This window comes from Meles meles, chromosome 2 (genome assembly GCF_922984935.1).
Source record: "Meles meles chromosome 2, mMelMel3.1 paternal haplotype, whole genome shotgun sequence".
NCBI lineage: Eukaryota > Metazoa > Chordata > Mammalia > Carnivora > Mustelidae > Meles > Meles meles.
Window position 1 is genome coordinate 73,676,387 of NC_060067.1, and position 22,781 is coordinate 73,699,167.

A 22,781-nucleotide genomic window follows, 5' to 3' on the forward strand; every position below is an offset into this window, starting at 1 on the left:
TTAAAAACAAACAAAGAAATAAAAAACACCATAGGCAAGAAAGTAATGTCTAGGAGTTTTACCTTATACAAGCATGTAGGCAGCTGGCATTATTCTGAAGGACACATGCTCTAAACAAGAAATCACTATATGGCACTGTCACTCTACTAGCCGTAGATACCAAGAGCCAGCAGGGAGAGAGGAGACCTCCTAAGTATGCCTTTCTCATACATTTGTAGATATTTTGCTTCTTATTTCCACAATTTTATGTTCTACTGATTTGGGATTTGTGGTATACAGAGGAGAAAGGTCTACCAGGGAAAGGTAAAGAACTGAAAACTGAAACTGTAATGGAGCTGTATCAAGTTTTTTAAGACTTCCAGAGCATAGACTGAAATGAGGATCACTGTAATGACCAGGGTAATTTACTACCAGGGAGATATGGCTGCTGTCACAAAATGGAAACAAGGAATATAGGGAAGCTAAGTCAATACGAGCATTATACTTACTGAAATCTTAAGTATTTAAACTTAGAAAAAGAAAAGAGAAATTCTGCCTACAATCCTAATAAAGAAGAACATATGCCACCACAAAAAAATCTGGACCTGTTGTCCCGTTTCTGTGTGCCTCGTATAGGTAAGATTTTTGTCATTTTGTCTGACAAAACCATGCACATATGGTTATGTACATAACCATAATAAAGCTACCTACAGTCTATATTCATATATACATAATGAAATATGAAGTTATATATACAAAAGCCTATCAACAGGGTTGAGTTCTAAAATCAGTGTTTAAGATTAAAAAAAAGAAAGGAAAAAGGACCATCAAATCCCTAAAGGTATAAAGAAGACAAGATGCATAGAAATAAATATATACACACACACACACATATATATCTATCTCTCTCACACAACTTTGCGTTCTGTGCATGACAACCCTATTAAGTACCAAAATGAGACTCAATATAGCAAAATGTTCACACTGGGAGAGGCACACAGGAACTGACATGGACTAAACAAATGGTAGTCATAATTCCTTGGTCTCAAACTCAGCTGGGGTCCTGTGCTCACTGAGTGGAGTACTGGATGAAAATGGCCAGAATTATGCATACTCATTTTTGTCTCTCAAACTTACATCTAGTCATGAAGATGTGAATTTACTTAAGTTGGAAGAGATACAGAATGGGACTGCATTGTGTTGATGAGCAATGTAAGAGATTTGCAAGGGCAGTTTTGAGCATACGCGATTTTTAAATTTATAAACTGATGTGAAGTCTAATCTGTATTACAATATGTTGTATAGGAATACATCTCCCTATACTCCCAGAGTAGCAACAGAAAGTTTAAAACTGTTAAACCCCATACAGACAGAATAATAAGAATACACTGATAAGGAGAAACGTATGTGTGCACAGAAGGAAAAAAAATAATCCAGCTGAGATGAATACTACCTGAACGCAAGGAGGAACATAGCATAGGTGGTACATGAGGGAACTCATAAATACCAATTACGGCCTCATGTTAAGTTGGAGAAACAAAGACTTCAGGTTTATACTCAGTTAAGTGAGTATTAAACTCGCTAAACCTCTTCCTATTTTCCTTTTTTCTTCAAGTGGAATTACTGCTAACTTAATAATGCTTTTATTTTATATTACATATATAAAATCCTGAACTGGCGACACTAAATATACCATTAATAACACTAAGAATGATATAACATTAAAAATGATATAACATTAAGAATGATAAAATATAGGATCACAAAAAATCAGAATCTAGACACTGTAAATCTAGATTTGGCAAGCAGCTTTTTAAACATTAGCCTACAATGCCAAACCTTATTATGATGGCTTGGTGTAATCTAGCGCTGCCACACACTGGGGATATAAGTAAGTGTGGATGCTATTAGAAGGGGGCATCCAGGAGGTAGTTATCCTAGGAAGAGATGTGTGCCATGTGCCTAACAGGCAAGAATAGTATATATTAAATAGCAGCCTATGAAACTGAGTATCTTTCACTGGTCTCTTTCCAAATAAAGCAATTTCTGTAGGAATTATTTTCTTCTGAGACTCTATAAATCTCTAGCTATAAATAATTAGACTATAACTTGGTATCTGGCCCCAAAGCAGCTATGATACGATGGACACAAGGTCAACAGTCTATAAGGAGGCTTGGTATAAAAATTCTGTTCTGTGGGGTGTAAGTAACCTTTATTAGACAGTGACTAAGCAATCCAAATAGATCCTCTCTTTAAGAAGTATAATGGAAGATATGAAGTGTTACAAAGAAAAGTCATTAGGAAAAATTATGGGCTATCGAGAAAGCAAGTAGAAAAAATGGTGGTGGCACACAGTCAGTGACAGTGGTACAAGTGGTAGTAATAAAGAAAGCTGAAGCAGAAAGATGGAAAGCTCTTAAAGCTGATATTACCCCTGAATAACTGTGTAATTCTCCATGAGGCCTAAAAGGTCAATTTTCTGTGCTTCCTCACTATTCTGTATATTCTTCCAATAAACTCTCAACAGCCTTTGTTCCTAGAAGTTAAAAGATTTACTTGTGAAAAGATGTGTGAAAAGCTTTGAAATCCAAGCTAGATTTCTCTATGGTTCTTAGCAATACTGCTATGAGATATTATTGTCCATCTGCTCTGATTTGATCCTAAAACTATTTTTCAACTCTACTTATTAGGTATTGTAATTTTTCTTAGTTGTAAGGCAGCTGATTTTGACTTTTTAGTTACTAGTGAGGCTAATACTGAACCCTAGTGCAATGTGAGTACTGTATTTACTGCTTTAAGATAATAAACTATGCAATTATTTTCACATGGAGTAGCCCAACACCAAGGGCAAGAAGAAAACTGCATGGATATGTTACTAACCAAAATGGCTCATCTGACAATGAATATCTTGGCTTCAGCTTAACAGTTAATAACGGCAGATATGATTTTTGGCATGGGGGAAGATATTTAGGGGCTTTTAGAGAGATTAGTTCAAATCACAAAGTCCAATAAAGAAATACCGTAAACTGACACACTGGTGAGAGGTAAGCTCAATTTGGTCTGGATATAAAAAGCTGCATGTTACCACTTTTAACAGATGCTTCATTCTTTCCACATAAAGTTCCTTTAATCCTAACATCCCTGCCTAGTAGGGATTTTTTCCTAGTCCCATTTTATACAAGAGAACACCATCAGAGAGGTTAGACAAAGTGTCCAAGACACAGTGAAGTATAAGTGCTGATATGTGGACCCAGATCAGAATGACTCAAAAGCCCAAACCTTCCACTATACCATACTAGATTACTCTGGATCAGGATCATTATTCCAAGAAAGAAAAAAAGACAGACAGGAAGACAGAAAGACAAACAGACAGAAAGACGAAGGAAGGAAGGGAGGGAGGGAGGGGAAGGAGGAGAAGGAAAGACAGAGGGAGAGGGAAAGAGAAAGAAAGAAAGAAAGAGAGAAAGAAAGAAAACAGACAAAAAATTAAAATGATTTTTTACTCTAAAATCTATAATCAAATTGGTTAAATAAGACAGTATGAAATGACAATAGCTGGTCACAAAATTTCACTCAATTGTGCTCAACACTATTATTAAGTACCTTGGCTAGTTTCTCAGGGATAAGCTCTTCTTTTGGACCTCCAATTTCCTCATCATCATCATCCTTTTTCTTTTTCTGATTTCTCTGCTGCTTTTCTTTTTCTGCATTTTTTTTCTCTTCTTCTATCTGGGCTTTCTTTTGAGCTCTTCTTTGTTTATTACGTAGCTTCTTTAGCTCTTTGTCAGACATGTTTGCTGTAGGCAACATGTTAATTAATGAAAAGCATATTAATCAGGTTAGTAATGATCAATCACTAATTTAACATTCTCATTAAAACTCCCAGACAAAATATGACATGTTATACAAGTTCATGTGCCTATGTGTACCTTGCCATTTAATGGTTCCACAATGGCTAGAGAACACTGTGATCCCTTCAAAAAAATGTTTTGAAACCAGGTGGAGACCTGGTGTCACAATCATAGCAAAACATAAAAGCATGCAAGTTCCCCCAGCAATATTATACCTGCAGTTCTAGAAATCTAACAAGCTGTTTCATATTTCTATAGCCATAGACTATGCTTTTTCTTAGTCATGCCTCTCTAACCTTGTGAGTTATTCATTCTCTGTACTCAGTGCTGCTACTATGACATATATATTTGCTTGTCACAATACTTCATTTATACATGTGCTTCTCTTTTAGACTGTGAACGCTTGGTGAAGACAACCTGTCTTGTTCATAAATTTTGTATTCTCAGGGCCTACCAGAATACTAGCAGAATATACAGAAAATATTTGTTCATGGAATAATAAATAACTATATGGTAAATTAAAAGCTTGACACTGAAAATTAACAACAGCTCTTGTGGTACAAACTATGGAATGTCTCAAAAGAAAGACTGAAAATCACAAATATTAGATAATAAAGTAAAAATTCTATAGTCTTCAAGCAATAAATCTGAATATTACGTGTGCAACTGGTATTTATTTGGGTAATACTTAGTGAGAAATGAATAAGGTCATTCTAAAGTATACCATCATGGTAGTGATTTTCAAATACGCCCATAAACTCTTTCCTTCAAAAGGTGGAACCTATTTCCCCTTCCCTTAATTGTAGGCTATACTTAACTCACTTCCAACAAATGGAAAATCTAGAAATCAAACTGTATGACATCCAAGATCAGAACATAAAAGCACGGTGAATTCCTCCTTGCTTTCTCTTGGACCACTCAGAAGAAACCAACTGCCATGTTATGAAGATAAACAGACAACCTTATGGAAGGACACGTGTGGCCAAAAAAAGGCCTCCAGCCATTAAAGTAAGCCATCTTGAAAGCAGATTTTCCTACTAAAATCGACCTTTCAAAAGTCTTTGGCTACCATCTTGACTTCAATCTCCTGAGAGAACCCACATCTTTCAAAATCCTACTGCTAATCTACGTGACTTCTGAATTCCTGGCCCACAGTAACTCTGAGATAATAAATGTTTGCTATTTAAAGCTCTGTGTAAGCAATCTGTTAGGCAGCAATAGATAACCAAGGGAGATTTTGGTACCTGGAAGTGGGGTGCTGCTGCAATAAAAACCTAAAATGTAGGAGTGACTGTGGTTCCAGAGCATGGCAAAAGGTGGAAAGACATGGAAAAAAGTATTAATGAAGCTCAAAGGACCCCAGACTATTTAAGAGAGTCTGGATTTTGAAGAGGCTTCAGGTGAAACATGTCATACTCACACAAAGGCAGAAAGTTTAATAACATGGATTTAATAACATCATAAAATGTATCAAATGAACTGAGTGCTCTAGCTAGAGGGATTTCCAAACTGGAAAAAAAAATAAAAAAAAGTTGTTCAGGTAGCACCTGATTCCTCTTGCAGCTTGTAATTAAAATGCAAGAGAAAAACAAATGGAAGAAGGACTTAACAGTTTTCAAAATTCTCAGCTTCTTCGGAAATGGCTCCTAAGCAAAGGTCAAATTCAGAGAACTGCCAAGAAAATATGTCAACAGGGAAAGCAGAGTTTGGCTTTGAAATCCTTTAAAACTCAAAAGATGGTGCCTCAACTACTGGTCACCCAAAAGGCTCTTTTCTCTTAAAAACTTTAAGGGTATGATTCACTGATCCTTTCAAACAACAAAGCTTCTAAGAGACTCAAGGGTGCTGTCCTCTCAGCAAAAACTCAAGGTAGACAATGATATTTGTGCATGTGGCTTCCAATAAAATTCACAAAAAATCCATAAAGTTCTTAAGAGAATTCTATGGGCAGAAACAGCAACTTTGGACTGAAAGGAATAGAGATAGCATAAAAGACCCCCCAAATTTTGGAAGCAGACTGAAAAACTACTCAGTTGCAAACAAATGCTAACTTTTAAAAAGAAATTAATTTTAGTAAAGCACACTACACCCAACATGGGGTTTGAACCCCCACACCAAGATCAAGAATTGCAAGCTCTTCCAAGTGAGCTGGCCAGGGACCCCACAAACTTTTAAGAACAGGAAAGAAAATGCAGAAGGTGGAACCAAAAAACCAGAGTACAGAACCAGGAACCATTAGAGAATTAGTCCTACATCGTGAGCCCTCATCAAAGGACTGCTATCATCAACTGGACTTGAGAACTGACAGAACCAGTAACTCCTGTGTACCTTCCATTTCCCCTTCACCACCCTCTTTTGACCAAGAATATTCCTTTGCAATCAGTTTATATTGGACATGTACTTGGCACAGGATTTTTTAAGATTTTATTTACTTATTTGAGAGAAAGAGCAAGGAGCCCCTGGCACAGGATTTCATATCAAGAACTACACTTGAAGAGCTATACCAGCTATACTAAAGAACCATATTCAAGAAATCACATCAGCACTAGTACCTCATATACATACATAACTAACTGGACTTCAAGTTAATGCTGTAATGGAATGAGACTTTTGAAGGCCTCGGAAGGGGCAAGTGTAATCTGCATGTAAGAATAATATAAATAGGGTGCCTAGATGGCTCAGTCAGTTAACCGCCTGCATTTGACTCAGGTCATGATCCCAGAATCCTGGGATTAAGTACCGCATTGGACTCCCTGCTCCTGCTCTTGCTCTCTCTCTCTCTCCAACAAATAAATTCTTAAAAAAAAAAAAAAAAAAAAAGGAAAAAAGAATAATGTAAATAATTTCTGTTTAGAATGCAGAACATGGCAGTTAAAAATATGTCTACAAATTGTTTGATTCTTCTCCCACTCAAATATAGGTTATACTTGGTGACTCACTTCTACCAAACAGAACATGCAGGAAGTGATGGGGTGTTATGTCAAGAGAACAGAACGTTAAAAGTGTTGTTGCTTCTTTCTTGCCCTCATGGCTAGCTACCATGTCTCATGGAACTGAAGAAACCCTCTAGAGAGACTAACAATATTAAGGTCACCTGCCAAAAGCCACATGAGAGAGCCATCTGGGAAATGGATCTTCTAGCCCCAGTTAACCTTTTCCTTTTTAAATATTTTATTTATTTATTTGAAAGAGAGAGAGGGAAAGAGAGCCCACAGCAGGGCGAGTGGGAGAGAGAAAGGGAGAAGCAGGCTTCCGGCTGAGCAGGGAGCCCAGTGTGGGTGGGGCTCAATCCCAGGACATGGTATCATGACCTGAGCCAAAGGGGCAGAGACACTTATCCAACTAAGCCACCTAGGTGTGACCCCCACCACCCCATCAATAACTTAACTACAGCTTTATAAGAGACCCTGAGCTGGAACAACCTAGATACTTCTGAATTCCTGAACTATGAAAATAGTTGTTCTAAGCTGCTGAATTTAGGGAAATTTATTATGTGTCAATAGACAATAACCATCAAAATAAATACATACCTGTTTCTTTTTTTCCTAGTAAAGAAGCCCTTACTACTAAAAAAGAAAATTTCAAACAAGGACTAAAAATTACATTCTGGAAATACAAGACAGTTATAAATGAATAACCACAAAAATTCTGACCTTTTAATGACTTGTAAAATAACTGCTACCACTTGCATCCTTACTATATACTAGATACCATGCATACATTTTACTTAATATCCTCAATAATTTCATGGATTAGAATATAATATTATTTTATGTATGAGAAAACTAAGGTATCAGAGGAAAAATATTAACTCAAGATTAATAATAAAAGGTAAAACAAGGATTTAAATCCACTTCACTCTGACACCAAAGTCTGGGTTCTTTCTTTCCACTATGCTATACCAGGAGTCAATAATCTTTTTCTGTAATGGGCCAGATACTAAATATTTTCAGCTCTGTAAGCCATGGGTCTCTGATGCAACTAAATGCAGCTGTTATAGCACAAAATTAGCCATAAATAATACATAAACATAAGCTAAGTCCCAATAAAATTTATTTATCAAATCAAACAGCAGTATGGATCTGGCCCACTGGCTATTCTGTGATCTTATTCTGTATTATCTACTACTGCCTTGAAAGGACTCAGCTAACTCATAATAACAGAGTTGCCACACAGAAACAGAGGAAGGAATAACCACATCAGAAGTTAATACAGAATAGGTCCACACCCTGTCACCTAATAGTAAAATTTACAAGTCTTAGTGACAAAGAGAAAATCCTGAAAGCAGCCCGGGAAAAGAAGTCTGTAACATACAATGATAAAAATATTAGATTGGCATCAGACTTATCCACAGAGACCTGGCAGGCCAGAAAGAGCTGGCATGATATATTCAGAGCACTAAATGAGAAAAACATGCAGCCAAGATTACTATATCCAGCTAGGCTATCTTTGAAAATAGAAGGAGAGATAAAAAGCTTTCAGGACAAACAAAAACTGAAAGAATTTGCAAACACCAAACCAGCTCTACAGGAAATAATAAAAGGGGTCCTCTAAGCAAAGAGAGTGCCTAAAAGTAGTAGATCAGAAAGGAACAGAGACAATATACAGTAATAGTCACCTTACAGGCAATACAACGGCACTAAATTCATATCTCTCAATAGTTACCCTGAATGTTAATGAGCTAAATGCCCCAATCAAAAGACACAGGGTATCAGAATGGATAAAAAAACAAAACCCATCAATATGTTGCCTACAAGAAACTCATTTTAGACCCGAAGATACCCAGATTTAAAGTGGGGGGGGGGTGGAAAACAATTTACCATGCTAATGGGCATCAGAAGAAAGCTGGAGTGGCAATCCTTATATCAGATCAATTAGATTTTAAGCCAAAAACTATAATAAGAGATGAGGAAGGACACTATATCATACTCAAAAGGTCTGTCCAACAAGATCTAACAGTTTTAAATATCTATGCCCCTAACGTGGGAGCAGCCAACTATATAAACCAACTAATAACAAAATCAAAGAAACACATCAATAATAATACAATAATAGTAGGGGACTTTAACACTACCCTCACTGAAATGGACAGATCACCCAAGCAAAAGATCAACAAGGAAATAAAGGCCTTAAATGACACACTGGACCAGATGGACATCACAGATCTATTCAGAACATTTCATTCCAAAGCAACAAAATACACATTCTTCTCTAGTGCACATGAACATTCTCCAGTATAGATCACATCCTGGGTCCTAAATCAGGTCTCAACCAGTATCAAAAGATTGGGATCACTCCCTGCATATTTTCAGACCACAATGCTCTGAAGCTAGAACTCAATCACAAGAGGAAATTTGGAAAGAACCCAAATACATGGAGACTAAACAGCACCCTTCTAAAGAATGAATGTCAACCAAGAAATTAAAGAAGTATTGGAAAAAATTCATGGAAACAAATGATAATGAAAACACAACAGTTCAAAATCTGTGGGACACAGCAAAGGCAGTCCTGAGAGGAAAATATATAGCAGTACAAGTCTTTCTCAAGAAACAAGAAAGGTCTCAAGTACACAACCTAACCCTACACCTAAAGGAGGTAGAGAAAGAACAAGAAAGAAACACTAAACCCAGCAGGAGAAGAGAAATCATAAAGATTAGAGCAGAAATCAACGAAATAGAAAAAAAAAAAAACAATAGAACAAATCAATGAAACTAGGAGCTGGTTCTTTGAAAGAATTAGTAAGATTGAGAAACCCCTGGCCAGACTTATCAAAAAGAAAAGAGAAAGGACCCAAATAAATAAAATCATGAATGAAAGAGGAGAGATCACAACTAACACCAAAGAAATACAGACAATTATAAGAACATACTATGAGCAACTCTACGCCAACAAATTTGATAATCTGGAAGAAATGGATGCATTCCTAGAGACATATAAACTACCACAACTGAACCAGGAAGAAATAGAAAACCTGAACAGACCCATAACCAGTAAGGAGATTGAAACCGTCATCAAAAATCTCCAAACAAACAAAAGCCCAGGGCCAGACAGCTTCCCAGGGGAATTCTACCAAACATTTAAAGAAGAACTAATTCCTATTCTCCTGAAACTGTTCCCACCTTGATCCCAAAACCAGACAAGGATCCCATCAAAAAAGAGAACTACAGACCAATATCCTTGATGAACAAAGATGCGAAAATTCTCACCAAAATATTAGCCAATAGGATTCAATAGTACATTAAAAGAATTATTCACCACGACCAAGTGGGATGTATACCAGGGCTGCAAGGTTGGTTCAACATCCGCAAATCAATCAATGTGATACAACACATTAATAAAAGAAAGAACAAGAACCGTATGATACTGTCAATAGATGCTGAAAAAGCATTTGACAAAGTACAGCATCCCTTCCTGATCAAAACTCTTCAAAGTGTGGGGATAGAGGGCACATACCTCAATATTATCAAAGAAAGTTATGAAAAACCCACCGCAAATATCATTCTCAATGGAGAAAAACTGAAAGCTTTTCTGCTAAGGTCAGGAACACATCAGGGATGTCCATTATCACCACTGCTATTCAACATAGTACTAGAAGTCCTAGCCTCAGCAATCAGACAACAAAAGGAAATTAAAGGCATCCAAACCGGCAAAGAAGAAGTCAAACTATCACTCTTCGCAGACGATATACTATATGTGGAAAACCCAAAGACTCCACTCCAAAACTGCTAGAACTTGTACAGGAATTCAGTGAAGTGTCAGGATATAAAATCAATGCATAGAAAGCAGTTGCATTTCTCTACACCAACAACAAGACAGAAGAAAGAGAAATTAAGGAGTCAATCCCACTTACAAACGCAAACAAAACTGTAAGATACCTAGGAATAAACCTAACCAAAGAGGCTAAGAATCTATATGCAGAAAACTATAAAGTACTCATGAAAGAAATTGAGGAAGACACAAAGAAATGGAAAAATGTTCCATGCTCCTGGATTGGAAGAATAAATATTGTGAAAATGTCCATGCTACCTAAAGCAATCTACACATTTAATGCAATCCCTATCAAAATACCATCCATTTTTTTCAAAGAAATGGAACAAATGATCCTAAAATTTATATGGAACCAGAAAAGACCTTGAATAGCCAAAGGAATATTGAAAAAGAAAAGCCAAAGTTGGTGGCATCACAATTCCGGACTTCAAGCTCTATTACAAAGCTGTCATCATCAAGACAGCATGGTACTGGCACAAAAACAGACACATAGATCAATGGAACAGAATAGAGAGCCCAGAAATAGACCCTCAACTCTATGGTCAACTCATCTTCGACAAAGGAGGAAAGAATGTCCAATGGAAAAAAGATAGCCTCTTCAATAAATGGTGCTGGGAAAATTGGACAGCCACATGCAGAAAAATGAAATTGGACCACTTCCTTACACCACACATGAAAATAGACTCAAAATGGATGAAGGACCTCAATGTGAGAAAGGAATCCATCAAAATCCTTGAGGAGAACGCAGGCAGCAACCTCTTCGACCTCAGCTGCAGCAACATCTTCCTAGGAACATCGGCAAAGGCAAGGGAAGCAAGGGCAAAAATGAACTATTGGGATTTCATCAAGACCAAAAGCTTTTGCACAGCAAAGGAAACAGTTAACAAAACCAAAAGACAACTGACAGAATGGGAGAAGATATTTGCAAACAACATATCAGATAAAGGGCTAGTGTCCAAAATCTATAAGGAACTTAGCAAACTCAACACCCAAAGAACAAATAATCAATAATCAATCAAGAAATGGGCAGAAGACATGAACAGACATTTCTGCAAAGAAGACATCCAGATGGCCAACAGAAACATGAAAAAGTGCTCCACGTCACTCAGCATCAGGGAAATACAAATCAAAACCACAATGAGATATCACCTCACACCAGTCAGAATGGCTAAAATTAACAAGTCAGGAAATGACAGATGCTGGCGAGGATGCGGAGAAAGGGGAACCCTCCTACACTGTTGGTTGGAATGCAAGCTGGTGCAACCACTCTGGAAAACAGCATGGAGGTTCTTCAAAATTGTTGAAAACAGAACTACCCTATGACCCAGCAATTGCACTATTTAGGGTATTTACCCTAAAAATACAAACGTAGTGATCCGAAGGGGCACATGCACCCGAATGTTTATAGCAGCAATGTCTACAGTAGCCAAACTATGGAAAGAGCCTAGATGTCCATCAACAGATGAATGGATAAAGATGTGGTATACATACACAATGGAATACCATGCAGCCATCAAAAGAAATGAAATCTTGCCATTTGCGATGATGTGGATGAAACTAGAGGGTATCATGCTTAGTGAAATAAGTCAATCAGAGAAAGACAACTATCATATGCTCTCCCTGATATGAGGACGTGGAGATGCAACATGGGGGGTTAGGGGGTAGGAGAAGAATAAATGAAACGAGATGGGATTGGGAGGGAGACAAACCATAAGTGACTCAATCTCACAAAACAAACTGAGGGTTGCTGGGGGGACGGGGGGTTGGGAGAGGGGTGTGGGGTTATGCACACTGGCAAGGGTATGTGCTATGGTGAGTGCTGTGAAGTGTGTAAGCTTGGCGATTCACAGACCTGTACCCCTGGGGATAAAAATACATTATATGTTTATAAAAAAATAAAAAATAACTAAAAAATTAAAAAAAAAAAAAACGTAATACAGAAACTAAGAGTTCAAATCCTGTTTCACTTAATGCAGCACTAGTTATCTGGATAACCACGGTGTCTCAACTTTACATGAATTACCTACTACTTGTGTGAACAAAATAAAAGCTCAGAATTTTCACTTAGGAGGAGCCAGAGGAGAATTCTACTATGCTGGAATATTGCACTATCTTGAAAAAAAAATTATGTGTATATGTATGTGTATGCATACGTAAGTGCATACATAGCAAATAACACCCAAATCTAGATTATACAGTCAAATCAACATTCACATAAGGCGGCAAAATAAAAGAAATCTGGCCACACGAGTAAGATTCTAAGTTTACTGAAAATAGATAAAAACACAACAACTTCTCAACCAAAAAAAGGGTAACTACCAGATATTTACTACAAATAGCAGGCATTATGGCAGACCATAGAAACATTAAGTCTAAAGTTAAAAAAAGCAGCAAGCATAGTACTGCTTCCATTAATCAGCACTTTTAGCAACCTTCACCAATGCGATAAGGCATGAAAAAGGGGTATAAATACTGAAAGAAAACTACCAGTGTTTACAGATTAATAGCTTACATAGGAAATTATTTAAAAATCAACTGAAAAAACTATTAAACTTAATATCAGAATTCAATAAGTACACCAACAAAAACTACAACAATATTCATTTAGAATACTGTAATGGAAAAACAAAGACATGTAGAGATAATGCTAACAGTAAATTCACCAAAGTTATATGACAATTACACTAAAACACAAGTAGGAGATACAATGCATTCTAGTATACAAAGATGGGATATTATTTAAGATATCCCTACCCCAAATGGTAATCTGTATTTTAAATGCAATTCAAATTAAAAACTCAAAAAGGAACTTTCTGACAAGCTAATTCTACAGTTCAAATGTAAAAGAAAGTTGATATAGGGGCGCCTGGGTGGCTCAGCGGGTTAAAGCCTCTGCCTTCAGCTCAGGTCATGATCCTGGGCTCTCTGCTTAGCTGGGAGCCTGCTTCCTCCTCTCTTTCTCTCTGCCTGCCTCTCTGCCTACTTGTGATCTCTCTCTGTCAAATAAATAAATAAAATCTTTAAAAAAAAAAAAAAGAAAGTTGATATAAAAGCAAGAAAATTCTAAGACATGGTATTAGATTTTAAGAGACAGAGAGATCATAATAGAATCCTGTATACTGATGTCAACACCATAGTTTAATATCTTTGGTTTGTTTTTTTTTTTAATTTTATTTATTTATTTGTCAGAGAGAGAGAGAGCGGGAGTGAGCACAGGCAGACAGAGTGATAAGCAGGCTCCCCGCCGAGCACGGAGCCTGATGTGGGACTCGATCTCAGGACGCTGGGATCATGACCTGAGCCGAAGGCAGCCGCTTAAGCAACTGAGCCACCCAGGCATCCCCACAGTTTAATATCTTTACGAGCAGCTGATGTATGTTACAACCAGACACCTACAACCCACTACGTTGTATTTCACAGTTTAGTTCATGATAAAGGTGGCATTTTTTTTTTTTTAGTTTTAAAAATTTTAAGTAATCTCTACATACAATGTGGGGCTCAAACTCAAAACCCAGAGATTAAGGGTTGCATGCTGCACAGATTGAGCCAGGCAGGTGCCCCTTTTTAAATCAATGGGGAATATGACAACATACCAATAAATACTGTTGAGGAGCCAGCAGTCCATTTGGGGGTAATAAGCTACCTTCTACCTCACATCATTATGTAACAATTAATTCTAGATGAGGGGTACTTGGGTGGTACAGTCAGTTGAGCATCCAACTCTTGGTTTTGGCTGGGTTTATGATCTCAGGGTCGTGGGATGGAGCCCCATGTCTGCTAGCAATTCTCTCTCTCCCTCTCTCTCTACCCCTCTCCCACCCTCTCAAAATAAATAAATGGATCTTTTAAAATATTAACTACAGATGATTGTAAACATAACAGAATATTGTAAGGAAACACAGAAGAGAAATACCTTCTAAAATATATTTTAAATTCTGAAGTAAAAAAGCCTTTCTATGCAAGACTTAGAAGTCACAAAAAACTAAAGAAATTTTGTCTCATAAAAATACTTTTCCATAATAAAAGATACCCACCATAAAGTTAAGACTGAAGTAAAACAGGAAGAAAATTTCTACGATACATAAAAAAGGATCAAAGTCCCGAACATGCAGAGAACTTCTACAAACCAAGTTGAAAAATAAAATGGGAAAAAGGCATGAACAGGCAATCTACGCAAAAAAGCCAAAGGCCACATGAAAATATATACAGATGTTCCAGTCTTAAAAATCTAGGAATTAACTGGCACAGCCAGTTGAGTGTCTGATTCTTGATTTCAGCTTGGGTCATGATTCTGGGGTTATGAGATCAAGCCCTGTGTCAGGTTCCACACTCAGCACAGAGTCTGCTTAGGACTTTCTCTCCCTCTGCCCCACCCCCCCCAGATGAGCATGCCCACATATGTCCTCTCTCTTTCTAAAAATAAATAAATAAAATTTAAATAATCTAGGAATTATGAATCAGATATTTTCCTCATAATAATGAAAATGTAAAGGATGTATAATTTTTTGTGTTAGCAAAAAAGTAAAAGATAAGCTCAACATAGTGTCTGTGGTAATAAAAACTGATGAACCTTTTACGGAAGGCAATTTGACACTATTTCAAATTCTCATACTCTAACCCAGTAATTTCCACTTCTAACAATCCATGCTAAATAAACAAGTACAAAATGATGTACAAGGACATTTATTATAGCACTGTAATGGTGAGGGGGGAAAAAACCCAGAGGTTCCTACATAGCCTTTAAAATGAGGCGTCTGGGTAGCAGTGGGTTAGGCTGCTGCCTTCAGCTAAGGTCATGATCCCAGGATCCTGGGATCAAGTCCTGCATCTGGCTCTCTGCTTTGGCAGGGAGCCTGCTTCCCCCGCCCTCTCTGCCTGCCTCTCTGCTTACCTGTGCTCTCTGTCTGTCAGATAAATAAATAATCATAAAAAATTTAAAAAAAAAAAGATTTTTAAAAAAATAAATAAAATGACTGATGACTATAATAGGTTACATGCAGATATGGAGCAACACTTTGAAAAAACAAGTCTAAGTTGTAAAATACTGGAGAGAACATCACTCATTTATGGGATTAAAATAAAAAAACAATGAAAACCAAAAACTCAAAGAACTGCCCTGAAATATGTGTTTGGAGTTTACATACACATAAAACAAATATGTAATTTTGTACAAAAGCAACTGAACCTTTTATAGGGATAACCTTTGAAAGATTATCTATGGGTATGAAGAATAATAAAAGGAGATTTTCACACTTGCTAGTTGTATTTCTGAATTGTTTTTACTTTGTCTAACTAGAATTAATTGTGTACCATTTGTATAATTTGAAGAAGAGGAGAAAGGCAAGAGGAGCAAACAGAAAGGTAAACAAAAGAAGCCCCAGGATCACAGCTCTCAGCTTCAACTGTAAATTGTTCTGTAGATTTTTACTGGCATTTTCTTTCTAGTTAAAGAAGCAACAACAGGTAGAGGGTCAAGTGAAAACTATACAAGGGTTTCAATTTATGATTTTAAATTTTAATAAAAATTAACAAAAGGAATCCAAAGGTCTTTAACAGGAAGAAGGAAACAGAAAACAACCAACCATAACTTCAGAAGAAAAATAAGCTCAGGAATGAATAATAAAATCTGACATACTTTTTCCTTCTACATACCTGTATCATTTTTATTCTGATCCCTTCGCAAATAATTATCTAAGGAAGACTATACATTCTGGCATCATGGCATAAAAACAGCACTTTAAAAATTGGCCAAGTGATAAATCATTAGGCAATTTCACTAGTTTGATTCCAAGCTGGCTTTTAATGTTTAAGCAATATTCAACTTTCAGTAGATTAATTATAAATATTACAAAGAAGACTAACTAGATATACTGACAGCCAACACTAATGTAGAGTGCCGACACTAATGATACTTAGCAATTTACAGTACAGGGTAAACCAGATTTTAAATGTTAAACTCATAAAATTCAACTTCTTAAGAGCTAATGGTCAGTTACAAATTAAATTCTTGCTTAACTTTTTAAAGTATAAACAGTATTTTTCTTTTATTGCTTAGGGAAATCCACAAAATGTTGATCATCATTTTCTAAGCATGTATAACATCTTCCCACAAGGTGCCTACTAAAAATCTCAAGAAAAATTTATGCTACAGAAAAATACAAAGACACATATACACATCACAGCAAATAATAAGATATCTTTGAGTATTATACCTGTATCAGCTTCATGTTCTTTATTCTCATCTGTAAGGGGGTTGTCATGAAGCTTCAAATAAATCTCTATAGCAATTCTTGCTGCTTTAAAGTAAAATGGATGCTGTCGAAGTACATCTTCTAGTTTTAGTAAGTCCACGTATGATCTAAGGGTAATCTTCCTCATACAGTATGTATGAAAGTCAAACTGGTCGTCAGTGATTTCTATAAAATGCTAACAAAATTATCTTTTTTATTATACTGAAATAAAACAATGTCAAAGAAAACTATAGAAATCAAACTCTAAATTACTTGTATCCTATGCATGAAAAAATTAGTAAAATAAAAATATATTTAAAATTACAATCATCCAATATAAATACTTTGCATATCAAATAAGCAAATACAACTGGCCATCCCCTAGCACAATATATGGCATACACCAAGCACTGAATTATTTGTTAAATGAAAAGTAAACACATGATTTGAAATATATGTATTTATTCCTTCCTTAATCATACATAAAGCTAGCATGACAAATCAATTAACATAATTAATCAACTAATTAACATAATTAATACACATAATGATGCAGTACATTTGCACATTAAACATTCAGTTTTTGTATTTAGAATAACCTGCAAAGACTATGGGTAGTACTTGGCAATTTTTCTAAAAATACAAATTTGAATCCTACATAACGTTATGCTGGTATGTGGGAGAGAAATCAATTAGCATTTAAGTCGAGTAACCAGAACCTAACACATTCAACTAGCTCTGGGGTTCTGGGCTTGGTAAGAGAATAGCATGAAATTATATAAATTATTTTTATCTGTGAAAAACAGAAAAAAAGAAAACTAACCATTAGTGATAGAAATAAATCAGAAGAGGACTAAGAGAACAATGCATGTATCAGAAAATGAGGAATTATACAGGCTACAGAAATACTGTAAAAAGGATTCAAAGCTTATACTTTATGACTACCAAAGATATACTGCATCACCAATCAACCTCTGAAACAAACAGATTTCTAGGATAACTTAATGAGCTTTGCATTACTGAAGATGGAGCAGCAATGTGAAACATTCAAAAATCAATAAAAACAGTCAAGCTATAAACTTTCTATCAAGTTTTTCACATGAATTCTTGCTAAAAGAGTAGATAATGGGCAAGTCTGCTGAAAATGTAGTCTATAACATTTCCGTTAAAAAAACCGTAGAGGGCGCCTGGGTGGCTCAGTGGGTTAAGCCGGGGCCTTCGGCTCAGGTCATGATCTCAGGGTCCTGGGATCGAGTCCCACATCGGGCTCTCTGCTCAGCAGTGAGCCTGCTTCCCTCTCTCTCTCTCTCTGCCTGCCTTTCTGTCTACCTGTGATCTCTCTCTGTCAAATAAATAAATAAAATCTTTTTTAAAAAAAAAAAAGTAGAAATGTGGGCACTGATACTTAGAAATTACTTGCTGTGAATTATAAAGAAGAAAAACTATAGTTTTACTTTCTCAAAACCTTCAACATATAATAAAAAAATGAGAAACTCATACATATATAGTACTTACTCTCTCAATCTCATGACACTTCTTAAGTGCTTCACCAAATTTATTCATTGCCTTGTAAGCCTGGGCACATTCTGTCTGGAACCACATGCACTGCATTTCATTCAAATTCTCTACTGCTGATGTTCCTTCCTATATGAAAATTATAAGACCATTTCTTATCAAATACAGCACTTCATCATAGTATGTAAGAAGAAAAATATGGTCAATTGATAAACGAATTCTTTCAAAATCACTCTCTATCTTTTTAACCATTTTCAGAATTAGAGGGAACACTTATGTGTAAGGAAGTGGAATTGTATTTCTAATCACTGAAAAAAATGTATCTTTGTAAATAATCAAAAGATCTACATAACTGGAGTTGGATAGTAACCTAAGTAAGAGAACACTAGCACACAGCAAGCAGTCTTAACATTAGTTCCTTTCACCCCTAAAAAAAATTCATCTGAACATACATCAATATAAATCAGACTTTAAAAACCCACAACCAACTAAAAAGAAAATTTTATTTATGTTTTATACTAATATTGATTTCAGTTTCCTTCTCCTATGGCAATTTTAGTTAAAATCCTATTTTCATACTAAAAATACTAAAAACAAATTTTGAAAAATATACAAGTATAAACTATTCATGAGAACATTAGATGTACAAACCCTTGTAAACTTTGAGCACATTTCTTCAGCCTCTTTTATCAGATTGGCTTTTAGCATGTATTTTGCACACTTGGAATTGATAAATCTGTCTGCTGTGTCCAAGGCCTGGGCCTCATCCATCCACCTCGCAGCTTCTCTAATATTTCCAGCATGCTTATAGAAAAGCAAAATAAACCAGTCAGTATGCTAATTTTACCATGCAGGTAATTAGTTACCTACTGATAAATAACTAAAACACAAATGAGAAAAAAAGGTATTCTGACTGATCTTAAGACCCTAATCAATGCAGATGCATACATTTTGATACTTTTCTGGCCATGTAGAATACAGGCTCTCTGACAGTAAAGACTTGTTTTTGTTTACAGTTATATCTCACTGCCTCTATCAGTGTCTGGCACATAACGAATACTCAAAAGTAATGGTTGAATTTAAGAATAAATAATAATTAAAATCTTTAAGTCAGAACAGCATATAGTTCATAAAAGGGTTCATGGTTGAATTTCAGGGAAATTCTATTAACATACAAAAATGCTTATTTTAAAAAAAATTATTGATCAATATTGAAAAGGTTAAAAAAAAAAAAAGGCAAAGATATGGCCAAATTTCCACCCTAAAGCAATCATGGAAACATTACTGCCTACTACCGGCCGTTCTACGATGTGTTTTAATTCACATTACTAGTCCATCTGTCAAAGCCACAAAACTCATGAGCATAACCTGGCTTTGAGAAGTGCTTTCAAAATAATTCTTAATTTCATTAGTTTTTGGTAAATAAATTATAAGTTTACAATCTCTTCCTTAAGACCTATTATTACTACTTTGTATTTGTATTAAGAAAAAGAGCCAACATTAAGATGATGCTAAAACATATGACTGGAGATTTTCAAGGAAGACCAAGAAGTTAAGAAGACAAGTAAAATAGTAAAATCTTCAGTTTCATTTCACTGAGATTACCAGATACTGATCATGATCATACTCCAATGTTAATAGAAACAAACATGTCGCAGCAAATTACTTTCAAGTATCTATACTGTTACTACTTAAACCCAATAACCAGACGTGTGTGTATGTAAGAATATGTAATATGAATAACCACATATCTGAATAACCACATGCATGTATGTATATGACCATGACAAACTAAAAGTAATCAGATTGAGAAATGTTCTATACTTATTCCAGGTTTTACGAGCCATCAAATGTATCCTTTTAATTATCGCTTTCAGAATCTACAAATTATAGAAAGAAGTTTTTATAAGACTCATTACCTTATAAAAAAGGGGGGGGGATTTTTACCTTATAGATTTTAGCTTTCACAAGAAAGAGTTCTATCAATGTAGGTGTACTTTCAATAGCAGTATTTATGTATTCCAGAGCAATCGATGGCTGACCAATTTTGTCATAATGTTGTGCCAAGTAGTACTGGACCCAAAGTAATGTGGTTGGTGGTTCCTCTTTTCCATCATCTTTAAAAAGTAGGGGAGGTGGGTGGGAGAGGAAATAAACCAAGATTAGTCATTACATATACTAAGAGAGTACCCACCTCCAAATGGCTTTATCTTTATTAAAACGGAAAAGTAGTTTGAACCATTTATTTATGTATCTAGCTATAAAACCATCCTTAAATTTATAAGATCTTTGGAAGGGACCATGTTGTCTGTTCTGTATCATTATAGCCCCTAACACAAAACCTTGATTTAGTAAAAACTTTATATAATAAATATGGCAGATAAATGAGATCAAAGATACAAAAAAACTACCTAAAAAAGAAACTGAAAGGAATGAGGAGGGGGAGAGACAAATTGTGCTAGTACTATGAAACTATAAAGATCAGGACGTTATTTATGAGGGGTGAAACAGGTATCAGAGGAAACTTTGATTTTCCATTAATGTGAAGTTAAAAACAAAACAAAAAAACGCCTGACTGCTTAATTGGGTTTCTAGCTAATGTACTAAACTATATATAAATATACTTGTGATGTGGTTGAGTTTTGGGTGATTATACTAATATATTCTAATATTATGCTGATATGCAACGATGCGTAATTTAGGTTGAATAAAAACTATACCCCAAAATTGAGATAAGTAAAAATGCTTACTCTACATTTTATCTCATAATTTTTATACACTCACAAGAAAATGTGTAAGTTAAATATACAACCCACACACTATAAAATACTTTTTTTTAATACCAATATCTAAAATCTAAGAACTGTTAATTTGCTTTCAAAGAAAGCAATAGATTGCTTATTTTTATCCTAGTAAAAGCAGGATGGCTCAGTGGACAAACAATAGGAGTGGAACTCACCAACTCCCGATCTGATAGATCTGCAACTAAAGTGCTGCATATTCTTGGGCATGTCATTGAACCTCTTCCACATTTGTAAAATATGTAGGAAAATGCTGATAATCAAAGGAACATCATGATGATTAACCAATGAAACCATGGTAACGCCTTCTAAAAAGTATTATTAAAATTAATCTGAGACCTAGAAACAATGATCAACCCAATAGCAATGAGCACCCCAGGTCCCATACTGGGCTTTCCCACTGTAAGAACCAGGGCTCCTTTGGAATAACAATTGATTCCAGGTCTGCTATGGGCAGTGTACCAGATAAACTGGAATATCTTGTCATACCAAACTGCAAAAAAGCTATCAACTACTACACCATGGTATGTGAAGGCTGGAACCATTCGAAACTGCAATGATTTAAAACATCAAGTATGTTTAAACCCATGAATTCATAATACCTTTAAAATGTGTACTGGCCTCTTTGAAGGATGCTACTAAATGAATTCATTATTCTGAAAACTAGTAAAGAAAACAACAAAAAGTAGGAGGTAAAGGGGAAAAAAGCAGCATTTACCTTGCTTTTCCTATACAAACCAAAATACTGGATAAACAGGTAACAGATGAAGGGAAATTTCTCTTGTAAGATAATAGAAGATGAATGATAGACTATCACCAGTTTGTAATTCCTGACAGTTGCTAACATACAAAACACTAAATGCCTCCTGATAGAAGAATATACTATCACTACCCCCCAAGAAATAACCTTGTTCACCCCTATATTTAAAAGGGGAAAACAGGCCGGGCCTACCGCGGGAGCACAAGGGACGCCATGAATTCCGTTTGGAGGCATCTTTGAGCTCACAGAGTAGACACCATGAGCAAAGCTCACCCTCCCGAGTTGAAAAAATTTATGGACAAGAAATTATCATTGAAATTAAATGGTGGCAGACATGTTCAAGGAATATTGCAGGGGTTCGATCCATTTATGAATCTTGGGATAGATGAATGTGTGAAGATGGCAACTAGTGGGCAACGGAACAATATTGGAATGGTGGTAATACAAGGAAATAGTATCATCATGTTAGAAGCCTTAGAACGAGTATAAACAATGGATGTGTTCATCAGAAGAATCAACTGCTTCCACGTGTCCCCTCTCCATAGTACCTGTTTTACTACAATATAAAAATCAGATTGTGTGCATTTTCATATTGAGCTTTTTTGTTAAATAAACTTTTATAATAGCCAAAAAAAAGGGGGGGGGGGAGTAAATCTTATTAATCCTCTACTCAGACCTGTCCAGGAGAAGCTTAAACAAGTTTGGAAACGTTCTGTATTTGCCCTGGCCAATATGGTAGGAGGAATTGGCTTTACACAGTTACTGAGCAGCATCCTGAAATGTGGTTACTGCAACTAAGGAAGGTTTTTATTGTATTTAATTAAAAAATTTTAATAGTCACATAAGCCTGATAGCTATTATACTAGACAGCACAGCT

At 35.8% G+C, this 22,781-nt stretch overlaps 2 protein-coding genes across 3 annotated transcripts in view; one reads left to right on the plus strand and one right to left on the minus strand.

Annotated features, from left to right (window-relative positions):
- The window catches only part of NAA15 (N-alpha-acetyltransferase 15, NatA auxiliary subunit), an 85,745-nt gene that overhangs the window by 12,147 nt on the left and 50,817 nt on the right, over nt 1–22,781 (minus strand). For both annotated transcript variants that reach the window (XM_045986747.1, XM_045986743.1), the window contains exons 11-15: nt 20,291–20,460; nt 18,995–19,147; nt 18,344–18,472; nt 16,811–17,024; nt 3,583–3,776 (exon numbers count right to left, since the gene is read on the minus strand). In XM_045986747.1, coding sequence (XP_045842703.1) covers nt 3,583–3,776; nt 16,811–17,024; nt 18,344–18,472; nt 18,995–19,147; nt 20,291–20,460 — 860 coding nt within the window. The remainder of the gene's footprint in view (nt 1–3,582; nt 3,777–16,810; nt 17,025–18,343; nt 18,473–18,994; nt 19,148–20,290; nt 20,461–22,781) is intronic.
- Nucleotides 13,859–22,425, plus strand: LOC123930572 (small nuclear ribonucleoprotein G-like). Its single transcript, XM_045986786.1, has 2 exons — nt 13,859–13,905; nt 22,195–22,425. The coding sequence occupies exons 1-2, from the start codon at nt 13,859–13,861 to the stop codon at nt 22,391–22,393; spliced, it is 246 nt and encodes an 81-aa protein (XP_045842742.1). The 3' UTR covers nt 22,394–22,425.

What these genes read in the sequence shown, in the direction of transcription:
- LOC123930572 (XM_045986786.1), top strand. Translation starts at nt 13,859, where the DNA reads ATGTGGGACTCGATCTCAGGACGCTGGGATCATGACCTGAGCCGAAG. An exon ending in GATCATGACCTGAGCCGAAG is followed by an intron (nt 13,906 to 22,194) that starts GCAGCCGCTTAA and finishes CGAGTTGAAAAA; the next exon opens with ATTTATGGACAAGAAATTAT.